Here is a 22,116-nt window from a genome sequence, read left to right as displayed (position 1 = left end):
ATGATTGACGTATATTGCGTGTATATTATATTGTATATTATTATATATATATATATTAAATATATATAATAGAAAAAAAATATATATATTCTTTATAATATATCTTTATAATATATATAATATATTATATAAATATATTATATATATAATATAATTACAGAAACTATACAGAATTTATATACATTCAATTGCACCCTCTGTAAAAATAATATATAACAATATATATTTTTTATTTATTTATACTTATATATTTATTTATTTTCATTGCATTATTTCGTTGGACTTTTGAAGAATGCGGTAATTTATAAGCAAGAAGAGATCCAAAACTCGACGTTATCCAAAAATACAATCGCACGCTAGTCTCGCATTTTACCGTGCGTCCTGTATATTAGTTGTATCGGTAATATTAGAATATATGGAGGGAGGGAGAATTCGCAGGTGAATAACACTAATTTAACGATCTTTAGCTACGTGCGTAAAAGGAAAAGGAAAAAAAAAAGATGCGACATCGAGACAAATAATGATTATCACCGTTTTCAGTGTGAATTTTCGCACTTGCGCTCGATCTCGTACGCGGCTAACGACATCAGAGGTTTATTCGAAGACAATCCAGGCGACACAAATCCCGAATAGATGTCTTAAAGGCGTCTGATGAAAGATGCCTTACTCTTTTTAGATGTCTTCTGCACGTCTTTGTATCTCTTCGAAACTTGTGCCGCCCGGATAATGTATAACATCGATTTTCAATTCGATCTCACTTGGAAATTCGTATGACAATTTCTGTCACTGCGTTTCACTCGTCCTTCGCGTCACGGTCATCTGAGAATCGCGCTTTTCACATCGATCTCGTGAGACGTCGGAATCGCATTGCCGACGGCACGGATTGTGGAACGCTCGCGCGGCAAGTTGAGCGTGCCCGCGAGGCTCCGTTCCTTCGGAGAGAGAGAGAGAGAGAGAGAGAGAGAGAGAGAGCAAACGAACGACTGTCTTCGAACAAGTCGAATTGTGTTAACACAAAGGATAAAATAAGGACGTTGCCTTTCCTCGTGCAAAGCAAAAAAAAAAAGAAAAGAACATCACGTACTCGGAAGACACTTCGCCCGCACGTTTGATTACTTCGAGACAAGCGAATATGTTAGATTTACTATTTCTAAATACATGTACAGAGTGGTCTCAAAATCACTCGTTGCTAATAAGATTTGATATTACTAGCGAAAGAAGATTGTCTGGACAAGAGTTTTTTGAAACTAGGCTTCAATATAAATTATTTATTATTCCGCTATAATTTCACTCTCTCAGTGTTTCAAACTTATATAATTTGTCGGGTACATAAACACCCATGCGTACATACATATTGCATTGACTTATTAGAGAGATGGGGAAATTAAAAAGTGAGAGAGAGAGAGAGAGAGAGAGAGAGAGAGAGAGAGAGAGAGAGAGAGAGAGCTCTGACGCGGTGTATTCCGTAATGATGCTTGACAGGTACAGGCATGAGAAGCTGAGGTAAGCTTTAAATTATTTTCCCGGGGTTGTAACTTTTTCGTAAGAAAATATAATCCCATATATCAGCGGTATATCGTTATCTATCTATCGATTAATCTGGACGTTTGCGCCGTATCGCGATTGTAAACAGTGTTGCGCGTGCGTGCAATACACAATTTCTTTAATTATCTAATATATTTGTCTGTATTTCCCAGATGTGTGATCGTGTAAGCGACAAGTATTATCGGCACACGCACACATTCAAAAGTATCTTCAAAATTCTATTAAACGAACTTTACGCGAACAATTTAATGTGTGAACGATAACTATATATATGTAATTTATATAACGTGTAATGCAAAGAAGAAAAAAAAGAAAAACGTAAATGTATCACAGTGAAAGAAATCAATGTAACGTAACGCACGAAGAGAATGGAGGGGGACTGCAAAGGGCTAAGGCAGCGAATTCCTTGTAGAGGAGACGCGTAGGTGTTTACAGGCTGTTTCTTTGAGGCCTATTTAAGTCCACGAAGAAATTTACGCGATTCTCTCGTTATTTAGTTGTATTTATTCTTGTCCCCGAGATACATCGCGAAATTGTACCCCCGAAATTGATTACCAAGAAATTACAAGCCATTGAGTTTTTTTACATAGGTCACAAGGCGTTATCCTTCGATCGAATTTTACACGGAAAAGAATGTGTTTTCGCGCCAATAGATTTGATCAAGAGCGCCGTAATTGGAGTAAATAAACCTTCATTCAACAGCAATATTATTGAAATTAACCATACGGTGTTACAATTATACATTGTTTCAGCAACCCTAATATTAATCTCAACAATATTGCTATTGAAGGAGATTTATTGCAATCATGACGATAAAGGAGTATTCTCATTTGGAACATTTCATTTGGTAGGTAATTTTTTAGAATTTTGTTTTAACCATGACATATAATTCTGAAGTTTTGCATAAATATTTACATTTTACTTATGCTTTAGTTATATACGCTAATTGCTGTACATTATTATCTTAATATTAATAAAGTATATTATAAGTAATTTTGTTGATACTGAACGCAAAAGGTTGATTATTACGATTTCGGACGTTATAAGTTTCCGAAACCAAAACGACGAAGAAATTATTAACATGTTCGCTACCAGGATCTGAGAAAGGAATCTTGCATCACAACCCAGGGTGTTTTTTGTTAGAATATATGTCCCCAATTGACATGGGTCTTTTTAGGATATATTTATAACATAAAAATGTAATTATCTCTAGACTAAGGATATCTTACATCTATTTTATTGCTTTTTAGCTCAACAATACTGTTCATTTTCAAATTTATTGCAATACGTTATTATAAACTGATAAAGAACCCACACCGCACATCTGCGACGGTGGACTCAGATACAAGAATCGTATATATGCGGCGGTGGTACCAAACGTGTTAAACTACAAAATTTGCGATTATTGTCCCTACTATGATGAAGTCAATATCTTTAACATTTCGATTTTTAAGGACTCTCAGATCTGAAAAAACCAGTCGAAAATCGATTTTTTTCTTTTAAATGTGCATTTCATAAAAAATCAATTTTTATTCTCCATTGGGGTAAAGACGAACTTTATTAATATTAAAGATAATAATCTATGGAAATTATTATGTATGTAGTTAAACCATAGATAAATATTGATACAAAACTTTCAAATTGTACGTCTTATAGTTAAAAAAAATGCGCTTCAAACAAACACAAAAAGAAAATGCGCTAAATTCAAATAAATAATTATCTCGACACTTCTTAGCAAATTGTTACTTGGATCGAGTAACATTTACTTGATTCAAGTAAAATATTTTCTAAGTAAATTATCACAGTAAAATATATTTACTTGATTCAAGTAAAATTTACTTAATCCAATTAAAAATTCGCTAAGAAGTGTTGGTGTAAATATTTACTCGAATCTAGCATTTTCCTTTGTGTACAAATCACCTGCAAAACAACAATTTCAAATGACAATATCTCCTTTCAACCGATTATACTGATGTAACAGCGTTTTTTGCGTGTATTCTCAATTCACGTATTTATCGGTCCACTCAGTGAGATTTCACTCGACTTCACGATCGCTCGTTGTATCTCCGTACCGAAATCGCCCATTACCCACAATCTCCGGTAAAATGAGTTTACCGTGTACGGAGACGGTAATGGAAGTAACTAGGTAATTTTCATCAATTAAATAATCTTTGACGAATATATCCTACTATCATTTCACTAACGCGATCGAATTCTTCGACGGGACAAGTCTCGCTCGGCAAACGATCGCGAAGGCTCGCCACAAAGAGATATCATTCTTCGCTCGCATTCCGTGGAATGTTTGTTACACGACGTCGAGAGATGCGACGTGCGAGAGAAAAAGAGAGAGAGAGAGAGAGAGAGGCAGCGAAAAGTACGGGCGCGTAAAGAAGTCCACCACGCGAAACAGACAGATTCTCAGAGCTCTTCCATACATTCCGTGAATTTTTCGAAATCCGTGCACGATAGTCAATTGACGCTTGTGTAAAAGCGCCGTGTATCTGTGTATATATCCGAACGAATGTTAATACGTTGACCGCCACGAGGGTCGTCACTTATGGCCGGCGCTATTATAACGTTGCCGATTACTATTACGATCTCTTTCGATTAAGTATGAAGCGTTGAAGAANTATATATATATATGTATATAGGGAGCTAATAAAATTAGCTAAGAAGTACGTGAGGTTAATTCGGAAATATTTTCCCATAAACGCTGAACAAGTGTTGTGATTTTAACAAAGCAGTCTTCAAACGAAAATATATCGGCGAATAAAGTATGTATTTTATAGGAAGAGACTTCCGAATAGATCTAATATATATGCAATTAACTAAGAAGTAAGTTGGTTCAAAAGTCTTTTCCTGAACGTCGAGTAAGTGTTGATCTAAGTAAAATAGTTTTCAAATGGAAACATGCCAACAAATCATGTGTGTATTCTATGGAAAAATACTTCCGAATCAACCTAATACATGCAATTAGCTAAGAAATGAGGTCGATTTCAGAGTTTTTCCCCATAAAAGCTAAACAAATATTGATATGAACGAAATAACAATTTTCAAATAGAAATATGCCGGTAATTGAAATATATTTGTCAGGAGAAAAGATCTCTGAATCAATCTAATATATGCTTAATTCAACCTCATAAATACTGATGACACAAATGTTGATGTCAATAAAGTGATTCTCAAGTAGGCAAATTTCTACACAAAAAAAAATATGCTAGATTCAAATAAAAAATTGCTCCGATACTTCGATACTCCGATACTCCGGTCGAGTAGAAGTATGCCGACGAATAAAACGCGTATTCTACGGGGAAAGATTCCCGAATCAACTCGATCTATGCAACAGGAAATATGTGTGTTTAATATCGTAACTCTGGTTACTCAAACTTTAGTTATTTTCACAATTGCTGGACAATCCGTGGATTGTTGCTTTGAGTACAGTCTATGGAAATCAGCGTGGCAGTCAGCGTGTTAAGTATCTAAAAAGTAATACTCGACGCGTGTACTTAGTCGCCCAACTGTGGCGGTGTCTTCAGTAACAATCGCGTAACAAATATTCTACGTATTTATAGTAGATGTAATTAATTACGTTTGTTATATAATAGCACGCTTCTATTTGACGATATCCAAGTAAATATACTATGTTCGCATGTGATTGGATACACCGACACGCAATTATTACGATTGATAATGTACTTAAAATGAAAAGAACAGAGAATTATTGTAAAGCCGTGTAATAAATAACAACAAATGTAAATAAATTAGGTTGTATCAATATGAATGCAGAATAATATACGTTTCGAGTTCTGGCATACGGTTGTGTTTCCTCATTTCGGGGACCGTCGGATTTTATCGAGTATATCGCGATGTTCACACAATCTGAATTATTGAAATAAGCGCGAAATACGCTTGATGTTGTCGCGAAATCGATGAGGAATTTCTACGGATCGGTTGAGAAGAAAAGTCGAAAGCAATCCGGGCCGCAAAGTGTTAAGACGTGAACCGCATTGATTTGTCGCGCGTATGCATCTCAATTCTCCCGAGATAGAATGGAAAATCACGATAACCTCAAAACGATGAAAAAATGGCTACATTCGGTAAAAAAAAAGCAGCTTTATAGTGAATTTGATCAGCCGAATTACACTGGATTAATAGAACGTTTATTTCGTAATTGTTGGAAGTTTTCTGAGCTCTGAGATTGGATTATTTTCTTAGATCTAGAGGAATAATCCAATCTCAGCACAGAAAACTTCCAACGTTCGTAAAATAAGCGTTCTGCCGAGCGCGGTCAATAAATTACGATCGAAAAGTAAGTTTTTGCAGCCATTTTCTCGTCATTCTGATTCTTAGTTCCGTCTGAGTTCGCACACTAATTCCAAAGTGGAATTCGCAGCGAAAGTCCTCAAAACAAACCCCGCAACGTATATAACGCGCATTGCGCTTCGATAATGTCGCAATGGCGACACGCAAGTTACGTTCTTTTCCTCTTAACTCTTCTCTTACCCTTTTTCTTCCTTCGGAATACTTTGCGCCACCACCGTTGGATAAACTTCGCCGCGCGTTCTCGTTGAAAGGCAGTCAAGCGCTCGTGAAAAAGCATCATCTCGGCTTCCTCTTTTCGTTTAACGAAAGCGACGTACGTTGCCTCTTGCCGTTCGATCTCGTTCTGTAATTCAGGCGCGCATCGTGATGAAACGAAATATATATATATATTTTTTTTTTCTTTAACTTTTTGAGAGTTCCGGTTTTTTATTTTGGAAATTCTGTTAAGAAGACATCAGATATCAAGGTATCGATCACTTAATTTTTCCTCAGGACTGAAAGTGAAAAGTGAAAATTCCAAATATTTTCGAATTAGAAAATTTACGTTTTTCACGAATTCACATCAGAGAAGAAGATTCATGACCTCTTGGGGATTGATCATGTCGGACTCAGGTATGAGTGGTGTCTCAAAATCTTAATTTGAAAATTCAATTTTTTTTTTCAAGTTAAGAGAAGCTACCCGTACTACAAATAGAATTCTTTTGAAACTATCTCTAATTATAGTTGAAACTTTATCTCTAATTATAGTTGAATATCTAATCTCTAATTATAGTTGAATATTATAGTTGAAAATTTCTATAGTTTACTATAGTTGATAACTTTATGAAACGTAGATAGATCGATAAAAATATTTTTATTTTTAAACATATATACCATATCTGTCTTAGAATATATCCTTAAGGATATACTGAGACTCAAAAGATCAAATGCGTAAGCCATTTCTCACCTGTAACGCGTGTTTCTCCGATTTATCGTATTCATAAGTTTTAGAGAGCTCCTCGAGCGTTCGATGTTTACTGCCGATTTCCGTGTCATATGTATTTATTATCGCCAATAATTCCGATTCAACCACTGACCTGTTCAATTAACGATTAATCTTGAATTTAGATAAATAACTGACTGTCCGAATCTCTTTTATCGTGCACAGATTTAGAAAGCAACGCCTTATTTGTTGCGCCGTTACCAATATTTTTTCAGCAACGGTATTCATAACGGATTCGCAACAGATTTCATAACGGTATTATTTGCTTCATTAGTAACGATAACAATAACGCTATTATTTTCTTGTATAACAGTAACGAATATAATCGTTATTTTTACCATTACTTTACACATGTAGAATACGTCTACATGGGATAGAATCATAAAAGAAACAGTATTCCATATTCTGAACTCTCAACTAAGGCACTTTATCAAAAAGTGCCTTAAATGTGGCTTCTCAATCAATCAGATTGTTCCTAAACCACTTTTAGAGACACTTTTATCAATAAAAGAGAATTTAGAATACGGGCTATAGTCTTCCAAATTATTGGTGAGAAACGTCACGGAAATGACTTTCGTTACCGAATAACGATAATGGTAATAAGTTATTTTTATATTTGCATTTTTGTTAGTTATTTTTCAAAAAAAAAAAAGATTATAAAAACAATAAGGCTCTCTGTCACAACGAACCATCTTTTTTTCATTAACGAGAATCGAAGCACGGCCAAAATGTCTGTTTACGCCATAAGACTAATTTCTAAAGAATATATAACACTTATTTTACGCACTTTACATCTTGTGTCTTGTGTGATTGGTTTATAAAAATGATATTATGTTATTTTTCAATTTTTTAATATGAGTAACAGTAACGCATTATTCTTTTCAATGAATAACGAGTAACGGTAATAATTCAGATAGCACAAGATGTCCTCCCAATAAACACCAATTAACAGTAATATTACAATAATGTTGTAATTTCCCACTCAGCAATATAACTGTTATATACAACGCATGTTATATCACATTTATATTGTTGAGTGAGAAATTATAAAATTGATGTAATGTTAATTGATTTTTACTGGCCTAAGATTATCTCGGTTGTATTTTAGTATATTTTCCAGATATTTTGGATACGTTCAGGATGATAGTAGAATGACTATTTAGAGGGTTACTTTTAAAAAGTAACTTTTCAAGAACCTGAACATACCTCCGTTCACGGATGTCTTCTTCTAATTCTCGATTCATCCGTTTTAAAGACTCGAGATCATCCATGGCGTTCTCCAATGCCAATTGTATTTCTTTTTGCTCGAGCCTCCATGCTTTATACAAATCCAATTGTTTCCTCTCATATCTGGTACTGCAAAAATACATTATTAGTATAATAGCAACAGATAAAAATGTCTATAAAAATGAAATTTTTGAAGAGCTTTCTGACAGATATATAAATAGATAAATACGTTATGTTTGCGACGTCTTCGTTGCATTTATTATCGATCTTGTCGATGGTAATTACATTTTTCTTATAATGCTTGACCACATTCTCCAGCATTTCTTGGTGATCGGCTCGTTGTTTTTCCAGGTCGCAGGTAAACACTGCATGCACACACGAACAGAAAATATATGAATTAATTTAATAATTCGTCTTAACTCGCATCTATAGCGTGCAAGCGAGAGTACAACGATGAATTTACAGTTAAATTCATAAACACACGGCATTAACATTTTCCTCGTTAACTTAACTTGCATTTCATCACACATTTTTACACAGAGAAAATTAAATCTTACTAACGATATCTTCGATAGATTTCCTATGACAGCGCCAAAGGTTTCTGTAATGCAACTCTTTACTCCTCGCTTGTTCTGGTGTGAGAGACATTCTACACAAAATATATTGCTCTAAGAAATAACGGATGTGGTGGAAAAGTAAGGCTGGCGATAGCGAGAAGCATTTATAATGAGGGCTCATACGAAGAACGTCGATGTGCTTCTCAAATGCTTTTAATATTTTACAGACAGCACGGTCGAATCTAGACTTATTGATGTTCCTGGCTGTTTCAGAATTGGCGTATGTTATCGATTTCCTGTTCTCGGATGCTAGAATGAGATTTTATGACTGTCAATTATAAATTGATGTGGGATTATTAATGAATATATGGAAGAAATCTGAAGCACTCAATGGCACAATTCTTTGATTTATTATAAGTGAGAAAGTTCATATAACCATGTATCCTAAATGGCTTAGTTTCCGAAATACAGGATATTGAAGTTCTCAAGAAAATGTAAATGTTTCACAGGCTTTAAGATATTTTATTGAAATTTGGTGTAAGCTTATAACATAGATGATGTTTAACAAATATAATAGCTGAAAAGTAAAAAATTAAAAATGAAACAATCGTTGAAAATGACCATCTTCCGCCATGATATAATACTCTTTGGTCCTCCTCAAAGATTGACGTAAACGCTCAAAAATATCAGATATATTGAAGAACTGAAGCTTATTTTTATATTTTTCTTTATTGCTGTTTTGTGACTGACATTTCATATAGATTATTACCACACGTTTACATTTTTTTTTAATACCTGTATTTCGGAAACTAAGCCGTTCAGGATGTTTATATGAACTTTTTTACTTGAAACAAACCAAAGAATCGCTCCTTTAAGTATGATCGAATACTTAAGGAACACCCTATATATGTTCACACCAAAAAATGCTGTTGTAGAAATATAATTGAAGTAAATGCCTGTGTTATAGCCCGTAATACACAAGTTTAATCGATTAAGGTCTGATTTCATCAACGCGAATTAATTAAATCGGTCGATTAAATTCAGTTCTTCACGTTGGTGAAACCAGGCGTAAAACCATTTTTTTTTCTTTATTCACAGCGTTTTCTTTCGGGTGTATACACCCATGTACACGTAATTATAATTGATATATAATTATAATATAAATATAATTATGTTATACAGTTATTATAATTACAAGGTATGGTGTACAGTCATCCTGTTAAAAGAGAGAAAAAGATAAAACTAAAAAAAAGAGATTGATCATAATAAGTATATATTAAATTATGCATACCTCTGTTTTCTAATTTAGATAAATTTTATAAATAACATTGTGTTCATAACAAAGTTTAGTTAAAACTATTTAATTTAATATATATTTATTGTGGTCTATCTCTTTAGAAGATAAAAGAAAACAACTACTTGTAGCGGAATATCCTGTATATGATCATGTATGTGATCATATAGAGGCAAAATTTATACATAGGGATTACACATATGCAATTATATATAACTTATATATAATTTGATGTAGCTATGTATAATCAGTTTTTCCAGATATATTAACTATTGATTACCTGATTGCGACGGTAAGCATTTTGAACAAACTTCATTATCACACAGAAAAATATCGTTTATTATGTTCATCTCATCAGGTGTTAGGATCATAGATAATTCAGGATCCATTAGGAGGAAAGGTAAAGCTACCTAAAACCACCAATTTATCGTAACAATATTGGTAAGAGCAAACGCTTGTACTTATGGCTGTGAGGAGAATCGTGATATTAATTACCGCTAATTCCATTCTTCTTATTATAGACTCGAACATAGTTTTTATGAGTGTGAATGTAATCGATCCCTCTTTAATATTTCTTTCATTTTCGTTACAGCATGGCTTCTCGGCATGCTTGAACGCGAAATCGTATATTCCATTTGGTTCCCTAATGAATATAATTTGTTAAATTGTCGAAATATAAATTGATGCACACGTTTCAACACGTCTTTGAATAACTTAAAATGTTGAATAGTACGTCGGTACGTACGTGATATCTGGCTTTGCAAAGCAAGTTTCTTTGTCTCCGTGGAAATTTTCAACATGAGTATTTGAAGAAAACGACATGACGTAGATTTACATATTAAAGCATTCTAAAATAATGCGAGAGCGCGCTATTGACGCACGTACATACGCGATGAAGAAAGAGAAACAAGCGAATGTCAACATCAGAAATCTTCACGATAAAGTAAAAAAATACATCAAATATATGAAAATACCTAAATATATGGTATGAGAAATATATTTCCATAAAAAATATCTTTTTATGTATTGTATATATATATATATATATATATATATATATACTCGATATATATCGGGGCTTCCTATGTAAAAAAAGAAATAAGCATAAAACTTCTTATTTTTATTTAAGATCTTTTATCTTGCAATTAGCTGAATTGATCAATGTGATTGATCAGTTCCATTGAGTTACAGATAATCAGAATTTGGTGAAAGTTACTTTAAGAAATAACATTTTGTCGGGGATAAACGGTTAAATTTTGTTGGGTAGAGCTGCAAACATCTAAAATTATTTTTATCTCACTCTGTGCGATGGACGAAGAATCAATGAAGAACGCAAGGCGATTGTATTTCATCAGTTTAATCTTGTAATAATATCCGTATATCATCATATCATATGCATATGTTAGAAATAATATATATATCGCAAGATAAAGCCGTGCGAGGCAATATTGTTGGATTTACTTGTAAAATTCGTGTTCGGACTCATCTTTCTTGATATTATTTTTATAACCTTTCTCGAAATCTTTCGCTAAAACAATATAACGATTTTCACGGACCGCGTGCATTCCAGCCTCCTGGCAGATAGCGTTGATATCGGCGCCGGAGATTCTGTCCGGCCGCGCCACGTAATCTTCAAGATCCACTTCTTCGCTCAGGTTCATCTTCGCGGTGATCGTGGAGAAGATCAGGCGCTTCTGCCGGCGATCGGGCAGTGGAAACTCGATCTTGCGATCCAATCTGCCAGGACGGAGCAATGCAGGATCCAATGTATCCGCTCTGAAAGCATACGCAAAAGTAAAGGCAAAGGTATCGTTAGATGTTATAAATTTTAGGTATTGTAACTTATTTTATTATATATATCTATTTGCTTATGTTTCTTTTTTATATTTATAGTTTGATCTAATATCATATATGTCTTAATTTAATTTATATACTTTTTATTCTTATATATTTGTAATTTATTACGATTGTTAAGTATTGATAAATCGTTAGACGTGTACAGATGCTACGAGCTTCACATTGAAATCTAAGATTAACTCCTAATAAAATTACGAACGCCTCACCTATTCGTCGCCATGATAACTTTGACATTGGTCGTCTGATCGAAGCCATCCATCTGATTAAGCAATTCCAAAAGAATACGTTGCACTTCGCGATCTGCTCCAGTTTGAGCGTCGAATCTCTTCGTTGCGATGGCGTCTATCTCATCCACGAATATTATGGCCGGTGAGTTCTCCTTCGCCAAGCGGAACACGTCTCGCACCATTCTCGGCCCTTCGCCCAAGTACTTTTGCACAAATTCGGATCCCACTACGCGGATGAAGGCGGCTGGAAGATGGAAAATGATAGGATTTTAAATAAAATAATGCTTTTGCGCGTTCAGTTTCAACCATCGACTTCTCCGCGAGAATCTCGACGAAATTTTTCTCAATGGTGGTTCAATTTTTTCCAATCTATACAAATATCTGTGAAAATTTAGCATCCGTTTTGTTATATACAAATGTCTACAAAAAACTAGAATATATATTTCTTAGTGTTTAATGTTGCATCTATATGAATATTTATATAAATTTAGCACGAATATCTGGCGAATATATTGCGAATATCTGGCTCTCGAAATCACGAATTAGGTAGAAGTATTCCAGATATATACTATTCATACTATTCATACCGGTAGTATGTCTGGCGACAGCTTTCGCCAACATAGTCTTTCCACAGCCAGGTGGTCCGTACATAAGTACACCTCGCGGGGGATCAATGCCGATTTGTTTATATAACTCGAAATGAGTAAGAGGCAACTCGACTGCCTCTCGAATCTCTTGCTTCTGCATGTCCATTCCACCTATGTCACTGTATTGGATATCCGGTTTCTCATCTGTACATACAAGTATACATTTCCTTATTGGTAAATTCTATTTGTTAAATTTTTCAAAGATTCTTACAATTCTATCCCTAAATCCTAAGTCGTTCAACTTTGTTCTAATTTAGTTTAAATATGAATTTTTAATTGGATAAATGATTTATCATTTAGAGAGAAAAAAAGAAAGAAAGAAAGAAAGAAAGAGAGAGAGAGAGAGAAAGAGAGAGAGAGAGAGAGAGAGAGAGAGAGAGAGAGAGTATATAATTTTAGTATTATAAATAATTTATCTAGTTAAATAATAAGTTAGTATTATAAATAGTTGATCTAGTTAAATGATAAGTTTAGTTTGATTTTGAAAAAAAGATTTACCTGCTTGTAACATCGAGATACTAGAGTCAGCTTCTGGTGGCAATACATCAACCAAAGCATTACTGTGTTTATGAAGCGCTACACTAGCAGAAGGCTTCAAAAGTTCTCTGTCTATAGTAGACAAAATCCGTACGTAATAGTTTGAGCCAGTCGTAGATCCCACTATGCCAGTATTTTGATCAACAGCCTCAAGAAATTGGCCAATAACCAGAGGTACACTTTGGATACGTTTAACTTCCTCTTGCGCATGCAAGTATTCTTTCTTTAAGTTACGTTGTTCATCCTTGATATATTCTTCTTGTACCTCCAGAAATTCCAATAATTTTTGCAGTTTCTACCCCAAAAAGAAAACATAGTAAATTTATAACTTTCAATATCTGATGAGCTTTGTTACCACGAAAAATTGTAATAAATGTAGAGATTTATTTGAAGCTTGAATGACCAATATTGTGGAGTCATTTAAACCATAAAAAGTAGCAACTTCAAAAAGAATCAATCAAATATAGCAAAATGTGAAAAAAATATAAATACATACTTAATAAATTTAGTACTCGCACATTTCAGATATATATATGACGCATAATGTATTGTGAAAATTTGCAACACCTTGTATTTTGTGAAAAGATCTTCGACATCCAGCTCGTCCCCAGCTCCTGTGTAATGACCGGTAGCTGGCTTACAATCGGACTCACCCACATCCTGGAAATGTGATCTCAAGTATATTCACGAGCTAAGACGTGTGAATTTTCTTGCAGTTTGAGTTTACTAGTCGTAATTACGCGAGAAATTCGCGAATGCTTCATAATTGTACGTGAAAGGTTAGGTTCGTTTTTAGACTGTAGCACACATAGGTTCACGCGGTATTACGGCAAACGTAAATTGCAAAAAGTGGGTACCTTATCGGGTAGAATAATGCCTAAATCTTCCATTGTAAAACGAAGAGTTTTCAGAAGACCAATTTAACCAAGTAACGCACACCTTTAAATGAACATCACCAAGCGTTCCTGAATGACTCGAGATTTTTGAGCGCTGTCATAGATAGAATATCTATAATAAAAGTATGGTCACTGTCGCTGCGACCGCCATGTTTGACTTAAAGCCGGAATTTCACAGCCATAAAGGCGAAATGTTTAAATATTATTAAAATAGATGGAAACCAAAATAAGTTGGTAATTATTCACGATATGAAACGCAAACTCATTCTTCTTTTAACACACTTTGTAGACTTCGTAAATGATAAATCTTTGCTTGTATTGTTAGTCAGCCTAACAACTTTGGTTGATTTTCAGCAAGAGACACAAGTCGATACAAGTTCTAGTTATATTCGTTATCGTCATATGCTTATTTTGCATTTAGTAAAGGAAAGGATAACAGACGTTTTAATTATATTTGTGTATCGATTGTTGCTTCTCGCTGAAAAGCAACCTTTGACACATTCCAATCGGAAGCTCAAACATGGCGAAACCAATCAGAAGTCAGATATACGCCGTTACCATATTCTTATTTAGGAATGGCCAAAATCATCGATTAAAAACATCGATGTTCGCTCATTGAGAATGGTATTACATATAGAGAAAACATTAGGGAACTAGAAATTCTCTATCCGACAGCCAATCAGCACATTCGACTAATTCGTACAACGCGATCCTCAATGTGCGAATATCGATGTTTTTTTCATAGCGAATTCGGGAAACAAATGCACTAATTGTTTCTGGTGCAGTCTTGATATGGTGCGACCATCTCCGTGTAACCACAGTTTAACTACACAAGTAGTTAAACTGTAACTGAACAGCGTGACGTAAAGTTTGCGTAAGGACATGTGTAAAATATACATGTATAAATAAAGCAAATATATAATAAAATATATGAAATAAATGCCAAAGAATGATTATGTATCTACCATCAATTTTATAATATTTTTTTTATATACTGTGTATTATATATATAATTTATATAATAATATAATTTATTTTCAAGTCCAAATGTGTGGTACGTGTGTGTGTGTGTGGTATGTAATACGTGCGCTCACAGAACAGAGCTACATTCTCGTGTGTTATTAAATAATATAAATATATTTTTTTACACATAACGGCGTAAAGTCTAAAGTATATAATATTTACAATATATATTTATATCACAATATTTTAAAACTCACGCTACGGCGCGGCATAATTGCTAATAATAATATTAACACATTTCTCATGATTCGGATGTCCTTCACACGACGTTCTCTCGTTTTAAGTTAAATAAAAAATATACAATATAAAATACAGAGAATATATACGCCTGACGGCGTAAGCAACAATTCATAATTTCGTTTAATTTATATGTAATCGTAAATAGGATCGAAATCTTATAACGTCGAGTCGTGCTATGTTCATGTAATCGCGAGAATTGCATCAGTCTTCGAATTAGCGATTCCAGAAACTATGGAACTGCATTCCACTATGTTCACTGTCAGTACCGTGTGAAAATCTATAGTTTATGTCAAGTATTACTATCGATTTTTTTGTACTGGGACAGCGAATATTGGAACGCTGTCCATATTACCATCTGCTACAAATCTGATGGTTGTCGTTCAACCTTAAAGCATATAGTTCATTCGTTTCATTTTACGTACCACGAAATAACATTGAAGCTTACAATTAACCATCAACAAGACTTCAGATTGCCTAGAGCCTCTAACATCGAATTAGCTTGTAGAGTTCTTACGAAATACGGAAGTCGTTCTCGAATCCGTTGTGGTAGAAAAGTGAAAATTTCACGATGATCGGTATTCCAAGAGCAGTATGAGCCTAATAATTCTTAGAAAGAGCGATTTTCCTCCCCTTGTGACTCGTTTCATTTTTCACGTGTCCAAACTCGAACCTGATCCTAAGTTCACCTATCTTTGAGATTGGCAAAATATCCGGTATCCACTCTATCAAGAATGGCGTAGGTTCGACTTGATTCGGAGAAGTATTCCCTATAAAAAAAGAACGAAGAAATTGTATTGTATTGTATTGCACGTACGCACGCACCTCTCTCTCTCTCTCTCTCTCTTCCTCTCTCTCTCAATATATTATTCCTCTTAAATTCTCCTGATGGAAAGCTTTTAATAAGTGTTAAGAAAGATACTATCTCAGCCAGGAGATAATATATAAATTACATATACAATATAATAAAGAGAGAAAGAGAGAGAGGGAGAGAGAGAGAGAGAGAGAGAGAGAGGAATACATACATGTGTGCTTACCCACTTTCAAATACGTTTTCAACTCTAACGGTTTGATCAACGCGTTGTTATTCGTCTTCTTATAGCGATCTATCTCTGTCTCCTCGCGCTTGTATAATTCGTACGTGCCGTCAGCGTTTTGCACGAAGCTCCTCGTGATCTCCAACGGTATGTACGGCGTCTCGAAGATACTCTTCACGTGCAAGATGTTGGTGATCTGCCACGTGTATTTGGTGAACGTGCCCAACGGCACGCCGTCTTTCCGCACGAATGCTGTCGTCGAGTTCGGCAGGCGTTTCTTTTTGCCGCCGCACGATATCCGCTCGCGCAGGCAGTCGAAGAAGACCTGCGGCACGTGGAACACCAATGGGTCCGGCTTACCGTCGAACTGGAAGTGCATTGTCTGATTGATCCGCTCGGTGATGGACGCGAGCCATTTGATGAACGGCAGATTCGTGCTAGCCTCGTCGAGATCATCGTGGCACGCGTTCTGATACTTCTTGACGATCTGCGACTTGGTCTTCGTTTTCCTGGGCTCGATCGAGTTCAAGCTGAGACTGCTGCTGCTGTTAACGGACGTTGACTTCTCATCCCTCTTTCGCTTGCTCGAGACTGCCGCCGGTTGCGTCGCGTTGCTCTCGACATTCGACGGACTTTTGTTGTCGTAGTGCACCAAGGCGTTCTTCTCGATAATCTTGATGCCATTGTTAAGGACGTTGCTGTTATCAACTACCTTCGCGTTGTTCACGCTCAGCATGGTGTTCGCATCGAGTACCTTCAACGTGCTTGCGTCCAGTATTTTTATATTGTTATCGTTTAATATGTATTGACTGTTGTTGAGGACGTTGTACTTTGTGTCGATTGTCGCTTGGTCGTCCAGTATCTTTATAGCGTTCCCGTTCAGCTGAACGCCGTTCTGATCGATCACTTCCAAATTATGAACCTATATAATACGCAGCAATCGATCATCACATCGATACTTATATCCGTGACTCTTCGAAGAGCAAGTACTGATATTCCTGCTTTCAACTTAGCGATACATAAATATTTAACGTTATTCACCTGCGATATTATGTTGTTGTCGTCCAACAAACTACGATCGCACTCCACTTCTATGTTTTCGACGATACCGTGTGATAAAATCGAGGAATCGAGATTCATGGAGTCCAAGTCAAGCCTGTTCCCGTCTAAACTTTGCACGGTTAGGGTGTCGTCGCGAAAAATCAAGAGGTGCGTGTCAGTGTCGTCCGTGGTTAAACTATCCAGATCTAAAATGTCACGTTAATTATTGCCAACGAGAGAAGTTCGATGAATATCCGGATATATAGAGTGATCCGTTATTGCTGACATCAATCAGAAAACATGACGTTAGGCCATCAGCATGATAGCGCAATATGAGAATCAGCTTATTCTTCCAGATCGTACTATCGACAACGGACCATTCTGTACGAAATACGTGGTGCTTGTGACTATTTTAGCGACTAAGAAATTTAGATTGTACAATTTAGAAGTTAAATTTTGATTTAGGATTTAAGTAATAATTCAGAATTTAGATGAGAATAAGAGTCAAGTAGATTAGCAAGGAAATTCGAATTTAGAAATATAAATTTTCGAATTTAGAAATTGAATCTTATACAATTTATGAAAAGAGTTAGGATCCAGATTATACAGAATTTAGAATATATAGAACATAGATTTCCCAGATTCTAGAATTTAGAATTTAGACTTTAGGATTACGGAAATTTGAAATCTCACCGATTCCGACGATTTTGTCCTCCTCGTCGTTCTGTGCCACGGTCGTCACGGGTTTTGGTATAGTCGACTGCGTCTGATCTAGATTAATATAATAGCTGAACTCTTCCGACAATTTTGGATCGCTCATAAAAGCGCAGACACACGCGTAGAAGTGCACGCATCGCTTCGGCTGCGACGACGAAGTGCTGTCCACTTTGTCCCCCCCTGCGGTAGCACCCTTCGTTGCACCCTTGAACGTGGTGCAACTGCAGAAGTAACGATGCTCGATTCTGTCCTTCAACTTGGTAACGAAGAAGGAGAAGTGGAGATAGCCCAATGGATGTTTAGGGGAAGCTTTACATTTCACCGCCATTATATTCTTAGAGACTCTCTGCACCAATGGACCGGAGGTCTCTGTCGCTAACAGCCATATCTCCTGCTTCGTCTCGTTATTTACATTCAACGATGACAGGATCGAATTTCTCAGAGTCAACGGCTGTGCCTCAGCGTAGCACTTCAGCGCTGCTTGAATATGCTGGCATGTCGACACTGACATGTCCGAGTAATCCTTCTCCTGGAAGAGTGGGACACAATTACAAAATTGCCGTATGAATAATCCTTAATTATCTTCGCGAAATACTCACGTGGCATTTGAGTACACTGGTGTCGAAACTCCTCTCGCAGCTGTCAACAAAGCACAATGCGGTGGTTTGCGACATAAACGTCGTGATGTCATTTGAAATAGTGGCGTTTATCAATGGTAACTGCACAAATCCGCGATAATCAGGCCCCTTGTCCCTCACTCTTACGGAAAATACCTGTACTGTGGAGCCCGTGATCAATTTACAAGCTTCCGTGGACAACTTGCGCTTCTCGCCAGGTTCCTTGAACACCGCGTCGCAATACTTATTCTTGCAGCAGAGGCCGCGCGAACCATTGTAAGTGCCGCACTTCGGACACTTCCGAACTCCGCGCAGAGTAGCCTTTCCCAGATCCGACAAGAGCTTCCTCAAGCGCTCCTCATTGGACATAGCTGCTGTGAATCGTGTAAATATATGTATATACTTATAGACATTTATTACAAACGTATATGTATATAAATATACTTGTAAATATTTATATATAATTATTTATGTATAATGTATATATTTATACTTACATATATTTATATATGATAATTACTTATTATTATTATATATATTAAATATTAAACATATTATATGTTCATAAATATTAGGGATACTCGGAAGTCTGCACGATGTATCAGGCGAAGTGACGATTCTTGTTCTAACCAATCATCCATTGAACCATGTAACATTATATGTCAAAAATCCGACAATCAGTAAGGTGAATACTTATTACATCATTGCAGCCAGTTGCAAGGCGCGAAAACGACGAAACGACCAAGTTTTCGTTCGTGCCGCCACTTTTTACTGAAAATACTACCGAAACTGTACTTCGCATGACTTGACATCGTTATTAACAAATCGTTTTCTTGTGCAAAACATTCGAGTCACGACGCGCGTCGAACGTTACCCGCGACGTTTACCTTCCAACGTCGCAGAAGCGATACGAGGATTGCGGTCGTCTGGAAAATACGTGCTTCTCTCGACAATCTGTATTTAAGAACAGGCACTTCCCGATAGTAAATAAATAAAGCCCAACGCGTGATATCGAGTACTGCAAACAGAGGGCGTTGATCGATCGTCAAATCGAGTTCATCTTGGATTACGACCGTATTCATATGACCGTTAAACCCGACTATGGATCAGACTACGGATTGGGGATTGAGATTGAATTCGGCCAATCAGTGCAAAGTTCACTAAACTCAAGTTTAGTGAGTCATGCTCTAATTGGTTAAATTTCAACCCAATCCTAATCCATAGTGTGGTACAAGCCTTATTGGCTGTATATGCATCAACACTTAGCCCTGGTAACGTTCATCTTGGCAACACTGGACGACAAGGAAATGCTGCCTCTGCCATCTTGAACTTCTTTGCTACCAGAGAGTTCACAGACGACATCATGAGGTTTGTACATTGTAATATATTTTTCACGAATCTCTACCAAGTATAACGAAACAAATGTGTGCGAATTCACCTGGAAATCGCGTTAAGACCCGCGTATATGTTCGCAAATGCGATTTCGCGGCGAATGTACTCGCACCGGCTTCGTCCACGTGCCCTGGACGATGAGGCTTGTCGCAGCACACGTGTTTGCTGCCGAAATATTGGCTTTACATAGCGTAACGGAAAGACTAATACTTTTCCGATAAATAGGACATTACAATGTGTCTTATCCTCGATGGACTATACCGTGTATAATTGCAACACGCAAGTGACTTTTTGGTTATTTCCATTACCTAACCACACTTTTCCTGTTTGCAGTTCGTTGAAGCTGCAGAAGAGGCTGGCAGCCTCTGTTATGCGATGCGGCAAGAAGAAAGTTTGGTTGGATCCAAATGAAATCAATGAGATCGCAAACACAAATTCCCGTAAGTTTCTCGTTTTCTATCAATTTGTAATAACATTGGCCAAATGTTGGTAGAAAAATTCATCGTACTATTTCTTTAATTTATTTTTTGACTACGTTATCTTGCTTCAGGGCAAAATATCAGGAAGCTCATCAAGGATGGCCTAATAATCAAGAAGCCAGTGGCGGTACACTCAAGGGCACGTGTTCGCAAGAACACCGAAGCCAGACGCAAAGGACGTCATTGTGGCTTTGGCAAGAGGAAAGGTACTGCAAATGCAAGAACGCCGCAAAAAGTATGTGTATTTTGATTGTTACTAATAATTAAATCTTACAAATAATAATTCACTATTATCTTTCTTTTCTATCACATAGATGTTAATAACTACTTGCTATATTTGTTAATACTTATTTGCACTTTATGTGCAAATATATATATAGGATGCCTCAAACTGTTCCTGTAGTATATAGATAGAATGGGTGAAATTAAATGGAAAAGTTATCTGCCATTTTGAAAAATTCGCAGTAGTTAGTAAGGAATTATTTTGTCTGAGCTAATAAACACACGGGAAAGGATAAACCAAATATTGTATAAAGGAAAATAGCTTATCTCTGAAAATTTCCTAGCAACGATGAATATCAATTAATTTCTAAAGGTAGAATAACGCAGCGAACATGCGACACAGGGATGTACACTGAAAAGAAACATGCCTCTTGCTACCAGTTGATATCCATCGTTATTAGGTCTTCAGAAGCCATTTTTCTTATACGGTGTCCGGACTACCCTTTCTCATGCGTTCATTAGCTCCAATAAAATAATTAATTCCTCACTAACTACTGCAAATTTTGCAAAATAGTAAATGACTTTTCTCCTCAGTTTCACTCGTTCTACCTGCATACCTCGGGAACCGAAAACGGATTAGGACATTCTGTATATTTTAGATATCAATATGGATTGTGTAATATTTACTTGACAATTACTTAATTTCACATTTCTCCAGTTTGTATGATCATGCATGTATTTTGCATTTTTAGGATTTATGGATACAACGCATGAGAGTCTTGCGTCGATTGTTGAAGAAGTACCGTGAGACTAAAAAAATCGATCGCCATTTGTACCACTCATTGTACATGAAGGCTAAAGGTAACGTCTTCAAGAACAAGAGAGTATTGATGGAGTTTATCCATAAGAAAAAGGCGGAGAAGGCGCGTGCGGAGATGTTGTCCGATCAAGCGGAGGCTCGCCGCACGAAAGTCAGGGAGGCGCGCAAACGACGCGCAGAACGCATCGCTTCGAAGAAGCAAGAGCTGTTGCAATCGTATCAACGTGAGGACGAGGCTGCTGCGGCGCAAAAGAAATAAATTCAGTACATTTAAGTTAACGTGTATTGAACTTAAAATTATACAAAAACATAAAGTCCGAATGTTCTTTTTTTACCGATAGTAAACTCGGATATGTACCCTTGAACTTATACTTAGTGTCCGAAACGGGCGTCCCGTGACACGGGCATCTCTTCGGAAACGGCAGGGCCGCCGGAGATG

The 22,116-nt window shown here is 36.2% G+C and overlaps 4 protein-coding genes across 7 annotated transcripts; 1 reads left to right on the top strand and 3 right to left on the bottom strand.

Annotated features, from left to right (window-relative positions):
* Positions 1–5,812: 5,812 nt before the first annotated feature.
* Positions 5,813–10,435, bottom strand: LOC106740595 (IQ domain-containing protein D). Its single transcript, XM_014611784.1, has 7 exons — positions 10,424–10,435; positions 10,209–10,338; positions 8,635–8,943; positions 8,307–8,442; positions 8,057–8,206; positions 6,815–6,944; positions 5,813–6,211 (listed from the first exon to the last, which is right to left on the bottom strand). The coding sequence occupies exons 1-7, from the start codon at positions 10,433–10,435 to the stop codon at positions 6,017–6,019; spliced, it is 1,062 nt and encodes a 353-aa protein (XP_014467270.1). The 3' UTR covers positions 5,813–6,016.
* An 817-nt stretch (positions 10,436–11,252) lies between these two features.
* On the bottom strand, positions 11,253–14,227 carry LOC106740601 (26S protease regulatory subunit 6B). The gene is made up of 6 exons (XM_014611791.1): positions 14,054–14,227; positions 13,764–13,856; positions 13,158–13,491; positions 12,600–12,803; positions 11,992–12,256; positions 11,253–11,704 (listed from the first exon to the last, which is right to left on the bottom strand). The coding sequence occupies exons 1-6, from the start codon at positions 14,084–14,086 to the stop codon at positions 11,386–11,388; spliced, it is 1,248 nt and encodes a 415-aa protein (XP_014467277.1). The 5' UTR covers positions 14,087–14,227; the 3' UTR covers positions 11,253–11,385.
* Positions 14,228–15,102: 875 nt separating this feature from the next.
* On the bottom strand, positions 15,103–19,766 carry LOC106740655 (uncharacterized protein C2orf42 homolog). 4 transcript variants are annotated; one of them, XM_014611913.1, is made up of 6 exons: positions 19,652–19,766; positions 18,747–19,138; positions 18,124–18,676; positions 17,431–17,636; positions 16,378–17,311; positions 15,103–16,122 (listed from the first exon to the last, which is right to left on the bottom strand). In XM_014611913.1, the coding sequence occupies exons 2-6, from the start codon at positions 19,131–19,133 to the stop codon at positions 15,953–15,955; spliced, it is 2,250 nt and encodes a 749-aa protein (XP_014467399.1). In that variant the 5' UTR covers positions 19,134–19,138; positions 19,652–19,766; the 3' UTR covers positions 15,103–15,952. The 4 variants fall into 4 exon arrangements, with proteins under 4 accessions (XP_014467399.1, XP_014467402.1, XP_014467400.1 ...); XM_014611916.1 differs by having other exon boundaries at positions 16,390–17,311; positions 18,747–19,135; XM_014611914.1 differs by lacking the exon at positions 19,652–19,766 and adding an exon at positions 19,262–19,645.
* A 286-nt stretch (positions 19,767–20,052) lies between these two features.
* On the top strand, positions 20,053–22,011 carry LOC106740602 (60S ribosomal protein L19). The gene is made up of 4 exons (XM_014611792.1): positions 20,053–20,132; positions 20,490–20,596; positions 20,707–20,870; positions 21,610–22,011. The coding sequence occupies exons 1-4, from the start codon at positions 20,128–20,130 to the stop codon at positions 21,934–21,936; spliced, it is 603 nt and encodes a 200-aa protein (XP_014467278.1). The 5' UTR covers positions 20,053–20,127; the 3' UTR covers positions 21,937–22,011.
* The last annotated feature ends 105 nt before the right edge of the window (positions 22,012–22,116 follow it).

Source organism: Dinoponera quadriceps, unplaced genomic scaffold (assembly GCF_001313825.1).
Source record: "Dinoponera quadriceps isolate SergipeBrazil2010 unplaced genomic scaffold, ASM131382v1 scaffold278, whole genome shotgun sequence".
In the NCBI taxonomy this organism is placed as follows: Eukaryota; Metazoa; Arthropoda; class Insecta; order Hymenoptera; family Formicidae; genus Dinoponera; species Dinoponera quadriceps.
Note: the sequence above shows the minus strand (reverse complement) of the source record. Positions and strands in the feature narration are given on the sequence as shown.

Excerpts from the sequence above, each read along its gene's own strand:
- LOC106740595 (XM_014611784.1), bottom strand. Across the intron at positions 8,944-10,208 it reads ATGCTTACCGTCGCAATCAG|CATCCGAGAACAGGAAATCG; the intron begins GTAATCAATAGT and ends ATCTCATTCTAG. Across the intron at positions 6,945-8,056 it reads GAAGACATCCGTGAACGGAG|GTCAGTGGTTGAATCGGAAT; the intron begins GTATGTTCAGGT and ends TTAATTGAACAG.
- LOC106740601 (XM_014611791.1), bottom strand. The coding sequence starts at position 14,086 with ATGGAAGATTTAGGCATTATTCTACCCGATAAG. Across the intron at positions 13,857-14,053 it reads GCATTATTCTACCCGATAAG|GATGTGGGTGAGTCCGATTG; the intron begins GTACCCACTTTT and ends TCACATTTCCAG. Across the intron at positions 13,492-13,763 it reads ATCTTTTCACAAAATACAAG|AAACTGCAAAAATTATTGGA; the intron begins GTGTTGCAAATT and ends TTTTTGGGGTAG.
- LOC106740655 (XM_014611913.1), bottom strand. The coding sequence starts at position 19,133 with ATGTCCAATGAGGAGCGCTTGAGGAAGCTCTTGTCGGATCTGGGAAAG. Across the intron at positions 17,637-18,123 it reads GGACAAAATCGTCGGAATCG|ATCTGGATAGTTTAACCACG; the intron begins GTGAGATTTCAA and ends GTGACATTTTAG. Across the intron at positions 16,123-16,377 it reads GAAAGTGGGTAAGCACACAT|GGAATACTTCTCCGAATCAA; the intron begins GTATGTATTCCT and ends CTTTTTTTATAG.
- LOC106740602 (XM_014611792.1), top strand. Across the intron at positions 20,597-20,706 it reads GATCGCAAACACAAATTCCC|GGCAAAATATCAGGAAGCTC; the intron begins GTAAGTTTCTCG and ends ATCTTGCTTCAG. Across the intron at positions 20,871-21,609 it reads ATGCAAGAACGCCGCAAAAA|GATTTATGGATACAACGCAT; the intron begins GTATGTGTATTT and ends TTGCATTTTTAG.